The 13926-nt window shown below is 41.4% G+C and overlaps 1 protein-coding gene across 1 annotated transcript; it reads left to right on the plus strand.

Annotated features, from left to right (window-relative positions):
- The first annotated feature begins 1026 nt into the window (after positions 1 to 1026).
- PYGO1 (pygopus family PHD finger 1) lies at positions 1027 to 10384 on the plus strand. The gene is made up of 3 exons (XM_051628610.1): positions 1027 to 1141; positions 4118 to 4203; positions 5922 to 10384. The coding sequence occupies exons 1-3, from the start codon at positions 1093 to 1095 to the stop codon at positions 7041 to 7043; spliced, it is 1257 nt and encodes a 418-aa protein (XP_051484570.1). The 5' UTR covers positions 1027 to 1092; the 3' UTR covers positions 7044 to 10384.
- The last annotated feature ends 3542 nt before the right edge of the window (positions 10385 to 13926 follow it).

Raw genomic sequence — 13926 nt, forward strand, 5'->3', positions numbered from 1 at the left:
CAGGGCCGGGACCAGGCTGGAGGGTGGCACCGGCTTGGAGGTGTCACCCTCCTCCAAGAGGGTCCTACCTGCCAGCGAGCCGCTGGTGCACGGCGCTTCAGCACTCCAGATAAATGCCCGTGTGGGCTGGAACTGCAGCTGCCGCCTGGGGATGAGAAGGCGCTGAGCACGTGTCGCATGAGAGGTAAGCGAAGAAGCCACTGAACGCCCGGGGGGCACAGCCCAGGCCGCGATCTGAGCAGCAGGTACCTCAGGGCTCCTGAGGTGACCGGGCTCCGAGGGGGCCGCCGCGCGCCGCCCGCAGCGGTCGCTCCCGCCCGGTCCTGTCAGGACAGAGGCGGCTCGTGCGCTGCCTCCCGCCCCCACGTGCCATAACGGCCCAACGGCCGCGCGCGCGACGGCCTCGCGGCCCCTCAGCCCGACCCCGCTCCCGCGCTGTCCCGGGCCAGACCCGGCCCGCCCGCGGGAGGCGGCGGCGGAGCCCGCCCCGGCGCCGGCGTCTTTGTTCCCGACGGCAGCCGCCGGCCGGGGGCGCGGCCGGGAGGCCCGCGGGAAGGGCCGCGCCCCAGCGCGCGGATGGCGGGAGCGCCGGGAGGTGCGCAGAGCGTCCCGCCGCCACGGGAGCCGCTGCCGCTGGGGGTCTGGGAGCCGGCGGGCACGGGCGGCCGGGGCACGGCGCGGTGAGCGGCGCTGGTGGCCGGGGGGGGCGCTGTGCGGGGCCGCGGGGCCTGGCAGCCCCGCCGGCGGGCGCCGAGCGAGGCGGGCGCCCGCAACCCAGGGGGGCTCTGCCCGGCGCGGCTCGGCGCTCCGCGGGCCCCCGGGCAGCTCCCGGGCAGCGGTTCTCCGCTCGCCGGGGCCCGCCTCGCCAGGCCCCCGCCGCGGGCCGCCGCGGAACCCTCCCGCGCCCAAACTTTGCAAAGTCTGGCAGCTCCGCGGCTGGGGCGGCGGCGGCGGCTACGGCGGCAGCGGGCGGGGGCGGCGGCGGAGGAGGCGGGGGCGGAGGGGGCGGGGTGCGGGCCGGCGGCGGCGGCGGCAGCAGCATCAAAGAGCCCCGATTCCTGTCGCCCTGGGAGCCATGCTCTGCTGTCTGTAATGTCAGCGGAACAAGAGAAGGACCCGATCGCGCTGAAGAGATCCCGAGGTACGGCCGAGGCTGGGCTGGGGGTGCCGCTGCCGGGGCCTAACCCCCGGGAGGGGAGCGGGCGGCGCCGCGGGATGCGCTGCCCGCCGGGCTCCCAGCCAGCCCGGGCCCCGCCGCCGTCTCTCCCTGCGGCTGCGGCGGGCTCGGGCGGTGCGGGGGCCGCCTGAAGTTTGCAGGGTGAGGCCCGGCCGGGCCCCGCGGGCTCCCGCAGCCTCCGGGCCTTGATACGGCAAAACTCGGGGCTCGCTCTGCGCGCAGATGTGGCCCGCGAGTGGAGGCGTGCGGGTGCGTGGTTATGCCTGTTGTGTTTTTCTGGATGTGCTGCCCATTAGTATGCAGCGTGCATACTGTTGGTGCAAGGGAAGACGTCGGCAATGCCACATGTCCGAGTGAAGTGTTGATGCGGAGCCCATAAATTACACTTGAGTGTTCACTCTTCTACTCCTGGTCTTGCTCTTGTGCTTGATTCTAGTTTGGGGTTTGTTTTTCTGGGAGATGAAAAATCTGTCGAAATATTGTTTAATACTAGCACCGTTGCATGGCTTTAGTGAGGTCTGAAGTGTGCTTTGCTTTGAAATGTGTAAGGAGAAGGATAGAAATCGCTTCTGACTTGGGCTGCGCGGCTGACTTCAATGGCAGTAGCACATCAGTCTGTGCAGCGGTGCTTGTGCCCTTGTAGTCCTTAAAAACAGAAATGTGTTTCTGAATGAAATAATGGAAGACAGTAGGGTGACCAAGTTGGGTGAAAAACACGGCAGAATAAAAAGATCTTCCGTTTATTGCATCTCTTTTCTTCATCTCCTGATTTGCCCCTGGAATTCTATTGTTCTTGATGTTTTAAGCTTTTTTTATGGTTGGGTAAGTGGGGTAAAGTGTGGATTCTGCTTTGCAGATTGTCATTGATTTACAGTGTGCTTTTCCAAAACTGCTCTAGTAACAGCTGGATTGCAACCTTGAGAATCAAAATATGCAGCAATGTTACAAAGGACACTGGGATTCATTAGACTCCCTCACTCTCAATCCCTGTTTCTGCAAATATTTAAGTACATACAGTTTCACATGCCTGAGTTACCCACTGAGTTCCATGTGATTACTGCTTAATACCAAAGCTGTTTACAGTATCAGGGCTACAGAATAGGCTCACCAGATCTGGTTGAAATTAGACTCTTTTTTGTTTTCTGTCCATAATGAAAAGTTTATCCAGCCACTTAGGTTTATTGGGAAAACGTGTTTTTTTTTTTTTTTACTGAATTAAAGCACTGTTTAAAAAGACTCTGGCATTCATCCTGCAAAAACCTAGACATAGATGTATCAGTGAGTATGGAAATAATCCATAGTGTATTTGCAGTATCTTGTATGGCATAAATTACATGCAAGGTCATAATCCCTTAAGGTAGAAACCAAACTACGAGTTGGAGTTCTCCTAACACTGAAAATGTCTATCTTGTGTAAGTGTGATGTAAAAAAGAATACAGAAGTTATCTCTTCTTTTCATAAATGTAAATGGCTGAAATACTTTTATCTGATATTTAATAAGGGAATAGATTATCAGATATGTATTTGTATCTCTAGATCCATTACATATATGATGTCCCAGTCAAAAGGATTGTATTTTTCCCTGGATAATTAGTCTGAAGCAATGAAATAATTTTTGCACCCTCAGTGCAATGTTCCAAAATTCTTAGTACACCTTTTAATGAAAGTCTATGTGGTAGGTAGCAAAAGTGACTTTCAGGAAAGTTTATTTTGGCTGCTTGAAAATGACCCTTATTCATGTTTTTTTGGAGGTATGCTAGGACTAACGTTCTGTTTCCTTTCATGTATAAATTAAATCATTATAAATTCCACATGGAAAATACAAATTCGTAGGGCTAAATTAAGTCATTGGCCTCACACAGTGAGAACTGAAAATATAAAAGCTTTGTACCTTTCCAGATGTATGACTCAGTCCTGCAAACCTAGGCATATGAATGGCTTCACCTCTGATTAATTCACACAGAAATTGGTGGAACTTGTTACTGGAATTCTGATACCCATATGCTTATGTTTTTGAAGACTGGTATCCCAAAGAGGGAATTTATACATAATTTTATAAAGTTTATCTTATGCTACACTAAAACAGTACTTGTGTATGATCATCAGTAGTCTACTTGATCTCAGGGTTACTAATAGGTGCTGCTAATTGTTGACTTTATTAAAAGAAATCTGGATATTTGTAATATATCAGTGGTTAATGATGTTTATGTATTAAGAATACAGGACCATGATCAGAGGTGTGTCTTTGTATTGATCAGAATAAAGTCTGAGTGATCAATAAAATGAACATTCTTGATGTCTCTTTGTGCCCGAGCAGCTGTGCTCAGTTATTTTGTGAGCATTACACAGAGTAGGGCAGGTTCACTTAGAACTCCTCTCATTTTTGGCAGGTGTATTTTTGTTTGATTAAGTCTTGCATTTAGTGAAATGGAGGTCTGATAACCTGGAAATCTGTCTAAACATCATGGCAGGTTTTCAGTGGTTTTCATCATGGATCTACTCCTGTTTGCTTTTTCTTTCATGGCATATTGTAATGTACTGTTTTATATTGGTACAGAGTGTTTGATAAAAGCTGTGTCTGTGTAAGTTAAATAGAAGGTGAATCTTGGGCATTGTTTTAAGCAGTTATTTTGAAAGTTTTATGCATTACGCAAGCAAGAAATACTTCTAACTGGTGAAGTAGAGATGTTACAAACCAAGGGACAGATAAAGATAAAATAAATGGAAATGTTTATTCCAACTGTAATGAGCATGAATTGGACATTAAGGTGGTAATAGGGAAAGATAGCTGTATATCAACTATGTGCTCATTAAGGACTTGCAATGTAAGGGACCAGAAGTATTTTTAACAGTCACCTGTTGCTATGACAGATAGAGGCAAACTTAAAATACAATCTGTAAGAAAATTAATGCAGTATTGCACTGATTGAAATTTTTTAGGTGGTGACAGTGGATTGGATGGGTTAGGAGGACCAGGAGTACAACTTGGAAGTCCTGATAAGAAAAAGCGCAAAGCAAATACACAGGTAAATTCCCTTTGGTTCCTTTGATTTCTAAATAAATAACACACTCAGATGTTGTTTGCTGTTATGACTATCTTGCATTGCTCAGAATATTAATCTACTCTCACAAATAGCAGCTACATAAAAATATTTCAGTTGTACTGCGAGGCTGAAATCTTCATAATGCTAGTTACTCTCATTGAAGTTACTTTGAACTCTGTAGCTTGCCAAAGACCTATAAAGAGGTATTTTACCATATGGATTTGATTCTGAGACAGACTTTCTCTTAATGACTTTGTAGCCATTGTTAGAAATCTGTACAGCATGAGCAGTTTCTATGAGACTACTTTTCTTCTTAATATTAGTCTTATGTGTGTAAGTTTGTGGGCTGTTGGATCAGTACAGTTTGTTAATGCTTTGACCAAACTCGTGGCATATTCCCCAAGTGATTTTCAGGCAAAAGCTGTGAGGCAGGTTTGGCTCCTTTCCAGTGAATCCCTGAAATTTGACATTTCTATACAGTTTCTGTTTCCAGAAAAGAAAGCCTGAATACAAAGCATTTAAAGCATTTAAGTATCTGTATTGCAGAATTTTTCTTTGTGTGTTCATCCAGCTTTGAATGAGAGTTATCTGTTAATTTGGTACTGCCCAGTGAGAGTAGTTTTATTTATGCAGGTCAAACAGTCACTCTCCATTAGGCCTGTCCAGATTCCATTGAGATGTGTATTGGTTTTCTTAATTTTTGTTTTGTTTTAAAGTAGGTACGGTGAAGCTTGCTCTGAGAAATATTTTGTTAAGGGTTTCAGACCTCTTTCTTGGTGGAGCTTTCCTTGTGTTCTAGAATGGTGGTAACTGTCGAGGGTATGCAGAAGAGTTTATTCTCTTTTCTTACAAGGTTCAAAATCTGCAGCACAGCAAAAATATTTTTTTTTTTTTAATTGTTCAGTCTAAGTTTATTAGTATTTAGGAAGAAATGCTGTCTTTGGGCACAGTTAGCATGAGTGTGAACCAGCTGTATGCTCCCTACAGGCCAGTCTAGGATGCAATTCAATTGTATAGCCACTCAGATGGCATTTAAACAGCCTCTGGGCTCCATTAAACACTTGATTATGCTCTGTAACCAGAAATCCTTGTGTTTTGTACCTAATGGCTGTGCTTTGCAGACTGTCCACAGTCACTGAATGCTAATAAGGGACATTTCTGTTTTGGTAGAGAATATGCAAGATTCCTACATGACAGCTCCTATGTTTTATATACCGTTTGTCAGCGTTATAGTAAGATTAGGTTTATATATCCTCATAGAAGTGGGTGTCTTAAGAGATGTATATTCATTAAAATGAACCCAAAAGGAATCTAAGGAAATGCTTAGGATCTGCTTTTCAACATTTGGAAATACTTTGTGCACGTGTTGAAGTGACACATGGCTTTCTGTTTTATTGCTTTTCCTAAGAAATAGAAGTCAAGTCTCATATCAGGTAGTATTTTCAGAAGCATGGTTGTGCAACTGCAGTTTTTAAAACACTGGGATTACTATAAGTCACCGTGTTATCTGGAGCCCAGACTCCTCTCTTGCCTCTGTACTGAAATTTCAGACAGCCTGGCACGGTACAGGGGGTGATCTTTACACAACAGCTGAGCAATTCTTTTAGCAGTAGTGCTACTAATCCAGGACCTTTGTGGTTGGTCTGTCTTGCAGGGAAATACAAAAACTAATTTAAATGTTGTATTTAAAATATTTTTAGGGATCATCATTTCCTCCTCCGTCTGAATATGCTCCACCACCGAATCCAAGCTCTGACCACCTTGTAGCTGCAAACCCATTTGATGACAACTATAATACTGTGTCTTATAAACCACTACCTTCAGGAAATCCATATTTTAGTAATCCTGGTTATCCTGGCTTTGGAGGTTATAACACTTTTAGAATGCCACCTCACATGCTGCCCAGAGTGTCCTCGCCATATGGTGGTTCTTATTCCCTCAGAAATCAGCCGCATCCAATTCCTCAAAACCCCGTGGGAATGGGTTTTAGTCGACCTCACTCTTTCAGTTTTGGTCCACATGATAACCCAGCTTTTGGGAATCAACCACCTTATAGTAGCGGTCAAATAAATCAAAATGTCAATATGCCTGGTCAGCACTTTAGACCAAATCCGGGTGAGAACTTTGGTCATTCTGGTCAGATACCTCACCCTGATGTGCCATCTAACTTTGGTCCTGGAAACAATCCCAATTTCCCAAGTTCTCAGCTAGAGTCAAACCATTCTTTTGTTCCTCCACCAAACACGTACAACCAGATGAAATCATCAGCACAAAAGCAAGACTTTAGTCAAGGTGCAATCAAAGCATCCAGCCAGAACACTGCTGCTCATCAGCATCATCACAGGACAGAGGACATTGTGAGTCAAGGTAACAGTGACCTAAAAAATGTTTCTCGAAACAATGTGGTAAATCAGGATAACAGCCATTCTAATAGTGCTGAAAACACAAATGCTGGTCATTCAAATGGGACTCAGAGTAAGTCCCGCCAGCCTCGAGGTACTGCTGAAGGATGCAACTCTGAAAAGAGCAGCAAAATACCCCTTCATCCCAGTCGCCATGGTCACTCGTCCTCTGAACCTGTCTATCCATGTGGAATTTGTACACATGAAGTTAATGATGACCAGGATGCCATCCTGTGTGAAGCCTCTTGTCAAAAGTGGTTTCATCGGATCTGTACAGGCATGACTGAGTCAGCTTATGGCCTTCTTACAGCAGAAGCATCAGCAGTGTGGGGTTGTGATACCTGCATGGCTGACAAAGATGTCCAGTTAATGCGTACCAGAGAGACTGCAGGACCACCTGCCTTGAATACGGATGGCTAACTACCTGGATTGGTCGTGGTGGCTGAAATACTTGCTATCAAGATCTGCTTACAAATTGAGTACTTCACTTTCTGCAGACAATCAGTTGTGTTTGATTGCTGTCATCTTTGTTTTTCCATAATCTGTTTTCATTCATGAACTTCCATCTCAGCTTTTGTACTCTTAGTGTTATCTGTGCAAATGTTTTACAGGATGGATTAATTATTTTTCTGATTAAACTGCAAATCATAGCTGACAACTGGTCAGAAGTAGGATGTACATTGACAATGTTATTGAAGGCAAAAATGTGCCTGCATGAATAGCCCCTGATTTGCTAGTGTTAATGTGTTAGCTAACACTAGCATTTAGTGCTCTTTTTTAATGGTACTATATTTGCAAGTACTCATTACATTTTTATTTTTTGGGTGAATATCCATTACTGATGTTCTTGCTGTCCTTTCTTTGAATATAATGGAGATGACATGGAGCAATGTGCAGCACTAATAGTGTTTATTTTAGGGTAAATGCAGAGGATTTAACATGTGCTTTTTCCCATTCTTGAAGTAAAGCATTAGCACACTATTCAAGAATTGATGACTTCATGCTTAGTAACACAATGAAACCCGCTAACTCTGACACATCTATATTTCCTTGAAAAGGCAATGATCTCTTTTGACTTCTTAGCAGATGCTTACTTCCTGAAGACTTTTAGGTCTTTGCAATACTTAGAGATAGTTACAAAATGTTACTACATTGGAGAAAGAATACATCCAGTTTATGAAGTCCAGTGCTTTTAAATCTAGAGAATACCAAAAGTAGGGTTGGATATGTAACCTTAATTCATTTATCTTAGCACATACATTAGGATACAGTCCCTGCTTCTGTCACGGTTGTGCAGTCCTGCACTTCTCATCCTGTCTCACTGATGTTCTAGCCTCCTGCCTCAGTGCTGCCTGGGAATTGGGAATGACCCCGTGGAGGGAAAGCCATGCCCATCTTCTGGGGCTCTCAACTAGAGCCTGCTCGATCCTCCTGAGTTTACACAGTCTGCTTGGCATGGAGGAGGGTGCAAGGCAATGGAGGATACTCAGCACAAGCTCTGAATTGCAAGTTAATTTTGGCCAACAAAGTCTTAAAACTGAATTTCCACCTCAGCCAGCCTTGCAGTGAGGGCATGAGAAGTCTAGGGTGAAGAAAAACATAGCTCTCACATCAGTTAAATTTAGCTCAGAACAGGAGCAAGTGATCAGAAGTTTAGCTTTTTTGCTAACCTTTTTATCCTACTGACAAATATGAATGGTACTAGAGCTTCATGTGTGATGCTAAGAAATCTGTTATAATATGGCTAATTTCCTCTTTATCTTAGAAATAATCCTCCCCTTTTTTTAATGTGGGGAAACATCTAGCCTTGAAGACTTCAGCCTTAGCAATGTGATAAAGTTGCATATGCAACTGAAAATTAGTGTTTCTGCAGAGAGAAGTGTTTTAATAAAAGGTGGCACTGCAATAACAGATTCTGTTTGTAATACCACTGTGATGGAAACTTAGTTCTTGATCAGCAATGAAATCATATGTCACGCATTGTAGGTAATAGTCATGTTCCTTAATATGATAAATTGTTCAGGTCTGTGGTGATGAGTGATGTAGGGGCCTATATAGGCTACAGTAATTTATATAAAGAGGTTGTTTTTACGGTAAGCTATGCTAATGAATAAAAAGTAAGGCCTGTTTGCTAGTTCACCATTGCATTGGGTTTTAAGTGTGCTCTACTGTCATACTTCCCTAGAAAATACTGTGCAGATCTACGTAACTGTCCATGTTTTAAAAGTTTGATAGACTTCTTTACTGAAAAAGTCCTGTGTTGCCCAGGTTTTTTGTCTTGCCTCTCATCAGGAAAAAGGAAATAATATCTTAAGTGTAAAAGACACAGTTCATATCTTGAGGATTTCCTGTATGGAGATGTGGAGAAAGTCTAAGGCAGATCCAGGTCTTTTGTTTTCATCACTATTTGCTTTATTTAGTACAGAGACTGAACTTAATCTTGTTTTCCAGTACCTGAAAGAGGCCTGTAAGAAGGCTGGGGAAGATCTGTTCACAAGTGCATGTAATGATAGGACGAGGGCTAATGGTTTTAAGCTAGAAAAGGGTAGATTTAGGTTGGACATGAGGAAAAAGTTATTTAATATGAGGGTGGTGAATCACTGGAACAGGTTGCCTAGAGAGGCGGTGGAGACCCCATCCCTGGACACATTCAAGGTCAGGCTTGATGGGGCTCTGAGCAGTCTGGTCTAGTGTGAGATGTCCCTGCTTATTGTAGGGAGGTTGGACTAGATGACCTTTAGAGGTCCCTTCCAACACAAGACATTCTATGATTCTATTATTGTTTTGTTAGACATGTGATATTTAAAAACAAACAACAAAAAAATAGCTAAGCAACAACCTCTGTTAGAGAGATTTATTATTCAGTAGTTTTCCTAACGACTGACTATTAGAATTTGCTTTTGGTCTCTAAAGTAGAAATTATACCAAACCTTGTTGAGATAGATTTGTTCCTCTAGGAATCAATTTCATCCTTGCAACAATTTGCACTGTGAAGGTAGTGGAGCTGATTGAGACTTGGAGCAACATAAGTTAAATAAAAAATTTTGCTTGGTGAAAATTCAACAAAAGCTCCAATGATGATACTGTTACCCAGATGTGCTCTTCACAATAGCTTTCCCACTCCCACACCCTCTTTCTGTTGTGAGAAGGTGTTGGGGGCATTTGTTCTCAGAAGTCCAGCGAATGTTTTAATATTTTGGAGCAGTTGTTGTATTTAATATAGCCACGTATTTCTTAGTCTCTTCCTCAACCCTACATGAAGTTAGCCAAGTGCTTTTTATATTAGCAAGACATCAGAATTTGTGTTCTTACAAACTTAAAATCAACTGGAGTATCATTTTTTAAGGCCTTCAATTGTGTATTTGTGAAACTTACTCTAACAATGTATTTCAGTTTTTCTAAACTGGTACTATGTTTGGTTTGTAGCCTAGTAATTTTTCTACTTTTATTAATCTACATATTCAAGGCATCAGCAAATGTCAGTTGTATCAAATAAAAACAAATTAACAACAAAACCAAATGTTATCACACTGGTCATAGAGATATGACTAATTAGGATCTCAGAAAATCACCCAGCCAATATGCTTGCCCTATGCTCTTGGCATACCTGGACTCTTTATCTAGAGAGAGGGTTATACTTTGTTTTTCTCTGAATGTGTTGAGTAGTAGTAGTTCAAGTATGCACAGGAAGAACAACAATCATGTCTTGTTAGTGAGCTACTAGGAAAATATCAGCTGGTTAGATTTAGAAATTAGTTATAGAAGGTGGGTGGGAGGGAGGGTTGATTAGAATAGGTGAGGTTTTTTGTAGTACTCTACATAAACCAATTTGTATTGAACTATCACGTGCTTCTTTCATTACTAGTGATTTAGACTGTACTGGTGCTGCACACCAAAAATATTGCAAAGATTTTGTAAATCTTACAAACCTTAACGGTTTTGTGGGAGATGGCTGTGTCCTTTTGTCCTTTTTAAATAGCTCCTTTTATTCTTTTTTTTCTTTTCCCCCCCTAGGCTGAAATAAATAGGTATATACTGTATAGAACTGACCTTAATACTTAGTGGTTTTGTTGTTTTTTTTTTTGCCAGAGACCAGTTTTAATGAGGAAGTATGTAATTTTCTCTTTAAAATACTTGTTTTACTTGTGTCAGGGTGACAGTGCTGCATATAGGCTAGAGGCTGGGTATCAAGAATCCTGTTTCTGGCTCTTTACTGATCCCTTCTGCAACTTGAGACAAGGAGGTTAACTGTGCCACAATCTCTTCTTTCAGGTGATCAAACTAACACTTACTTTCCAAGGGTATTTAGAAGTTTAGTTATTATTTGAGACCTTCAGATTAAAATAAAGGAAAGTAATAGTTTCCTGTATTTAAAACAAAATTATGATTGTAGGGCCTGCTAAAAGAATAATTTACTTTGTGACCTCTGGATTTTTTCTTCTAAGAACCAGTTTCGTAATCACATTTTTCAGGCTTAACTTCAAGCCTGTGAGAATTAACAAAGTCAGTGGAACTTCAAGCACACAGTCAAGATCCTTTCAAAGTGTTTGCAGTTTGGGGCCTATGATGTTTGCAAGTGAAATGCTTTTTATGGTTTGAGATTTTTACAAAGTCGATGGTGTTCAAATGTAGCACCTTTTTAACATTTGTCTTTATGCCAGCTTAGTACAATAACACATCTGCATTAAAATAACCCTTTCATTTTATAAATAAACATTGCCTGCCAGTAAAAGTATTGGTGTAACATTTAAAAAAAAAAAGAAGTCATGCTTCTTATCATGTTGTATGTGACTTAAATGACTGTTTCATATTAAAACTAATCTTTCCTTATGTACTGCTTAAATATACCTGTTTTGGGATATCAGTTCAGTACTTTTTATACAATCTTGAATGTGTTCCACATTGGTGACATGTATTTTTGCAACAACTCTTTTTGTTTAGCTTTTAAATTAGAGCATGTCTGAAGTAATACATGCATTGGTGCTGTGGTGTGTGGCAAAGTTAATGTATGTAATTCAAATTGGAAAAAAGTTTCCAGACTTTGTCCAACATTAACCCTGTGGCCAGGGATTAAATTACTATGTAATACAAATTATTTCATATCATGATGTGTTTTAAGCTACTCTATGAAGTATATGAAACATTATTGTTTATGGATTGGTAGCTGCTGTGGTATCTTGCATAGAATGAGCTATGATAGATGGTAGCAATTAATGGTAATTAAAAATTACGATCTTTTAGAACACACAGCACTTACGTGCATTGTCATCCTGTTGCCATAACTGTTAGTATGAATTTATTAATATTATCCACTGACAAATGGTTGAACATCTGATAATAAGCTCATGGGTGTGAAAATTCTATCCTAACGCTCTTTGCTTGGTTTACAAAACATGGAACTTTTTTATCTATTGAATGTGATTAGATACATGCAGAAGGATGTAGAACTGGATGTATTTTAAAGTTATTCTGCAGTTACTGAGTTTTGTCTGAAGCTTTCTATATTAGAATAGACTCTTCCTTAAAACTGGAAAACTAAGTGTACTTAGCAGAACTCTTAAGGCAATATAACTATCCTACACTACATCTTGAGTTACGCACATTCACTTCTTTGTATGGAACTCCTCAGATTTCTTGTTGGTTTATGCTTTATATGGAAATAAAAGGACCCTTTAGTGTCCTAGTGTTACGTGTCATCAGTTCTGGGGTAATTAATTCTGAATGGTGTTCAGCCCCTTAGAGGTGCTGCCTATAGCTTAAAGTCTTCAATGTTGCCCTTAATTTCCTGGTTCAGAAATGGCTTATCCCAACGTCACAGGGAATACCTATTTTTGTATTGTTTGCCCTATGCGATTAATTTTCCTTTTCATGGTCAAAAAAACTTTCTGTCTCAAAATGCTCTGTGATCCAACACCACCTTTTTACTCTGAGGTTTGTGCACTGTAATTCAGGAATTGCTGTGTTGAGGACAGTTTGGGATTGGAGTCATGAGAGGTGGTTGTGTTGGTTCCTAGATGCTCAACTTCTGAAGGATGGTCTAAGTCTGAACTTCCATATAATTTAAGGAGGGCAAGCTTTTAGTATATTTATTCTCTTTTTTGCCTTTTTTTTTTTTTTTTTTATTTGAAATAATATGGAGTTGATGAATTTTTACTTAAAAGCCAGTCTCTTCTCCAAGCTTTTGTATATGGCCTTTAAAACAGACACTGTGTTTTTAGGGCCTTCTGACCTGGAATTTTTGCCCACATTCTCCTTTCAGTGTAAAGATGAGTCTAAAGAGCCAAGTTACCAATCTATTGCCATCCAAGCAATGCAAAATATAAGCTGATTAAGATTGTTGACATTTACTTTTTTTTTGTTAATAACAATGTGATATTTTACTTTTTAGAAGAACATATATCAGAATCTGATTCAAGTGTTCCTGGAAAATGTGTATGGTAGATTTTGTCCAGTACTGTATGTAACTTTGTTGCTTTCTGTTGTCTGGTTTCAGTTTATTTTAAAATAAAGATAATTTTTGTGGGGAAGTTGCCTGTTCATTTTATGAAGATGTTAGAATGTCTAGATTCACTCTTCTAATGTTTTGCCTGTGAGAATGCCATGGATAAGCATAATCCTGCAAGAAACAGTATGAGGTTGTGTTGATCAGAAAAGACAGCTCCTGGCTCTTTTGGAGAGGTCCTCTGTTCTGTAAGGGCATCAGCCTGAAGTAACTTAAAAGCAGATTAGAAGAGGTCTTGCACATAAACCACATTTCTTGCATACAGGATGGGAGGGAAGGGTCAGGCACCATTTGGCTGAACAGGTATTTGTATGCATTATTTTTAAGAGCTTTCTGCACTTGGAAAGAGATTGTGCAAAGAATTATTTATTCTAATTTATAGGATTATTACTAAGCTATTCCTGTGTGTTGAAATGCTAGAAATAACCAATACCAAATCAGTGCCTTAACAGTAATTTTTAAAAGCCACTGATGTGGGTGATCCCAATCCACACATGCAGAACAGTTTGTTGGAATAAGTAGCATCTCATAAATTGTTCCTGCTCTTCCTAAAAAATACAGAGGAATGAGAGAAATGAAGGAGAATTTAGACAGGATGGGAGAAAAAAAGGTTATTATGTTAAAGATAAGAAAATGTAAACTATTTAAAGGATTGTTTTCCCTCCTCTGAAGCCATTGGAAATAAAATAACCCCTGGAAGAGATATATGTATGTATTAACAACTGGAAGGTCCAGAGTATTAGAAGTATTATTAAGATTTGACTGAAATATGAATCTCCATCCTTTGTAGTACAGGAGGTA

This window comes from Apus apus, chromosome 10 (assembly GCF_020740795.1).
Source record: "Apus apus isolate bApuApu2 chromosome 10, bApuApu2.pri.cur, whole genome shotgun sequence".
NCBI classification, from domain to species: Eukaryota; Metazoa; Chordata; class Aves; order Apodiformes; family Apodidae; genus Apus; species Apus apus.

Bases quoted from the DNA above. Each gene is read 5' to 3' on its own strand.
- PYGO1 (XM_051628610.1), top strand. From the start codon at position 1,093: ATGTCAGCGGAACAAGAGAAGGACCCGATCGCGCTGAAGAGATCCCGA. The intron at 1,142-4,117 runs GTACGGCCGAGG...GAAATTTTTTAG, and splicing joins CGCGCTGAAGAGATCCCGAG to GTGGTGACAGTGGATTGGAT. The intron at 4,204-5,921 runs GTAAATTCCCTT...AAATATTTTTAG, and splicing joins AGCGCAAAGCAAATACACAG to GGATCATCATTTCCTCCTCC.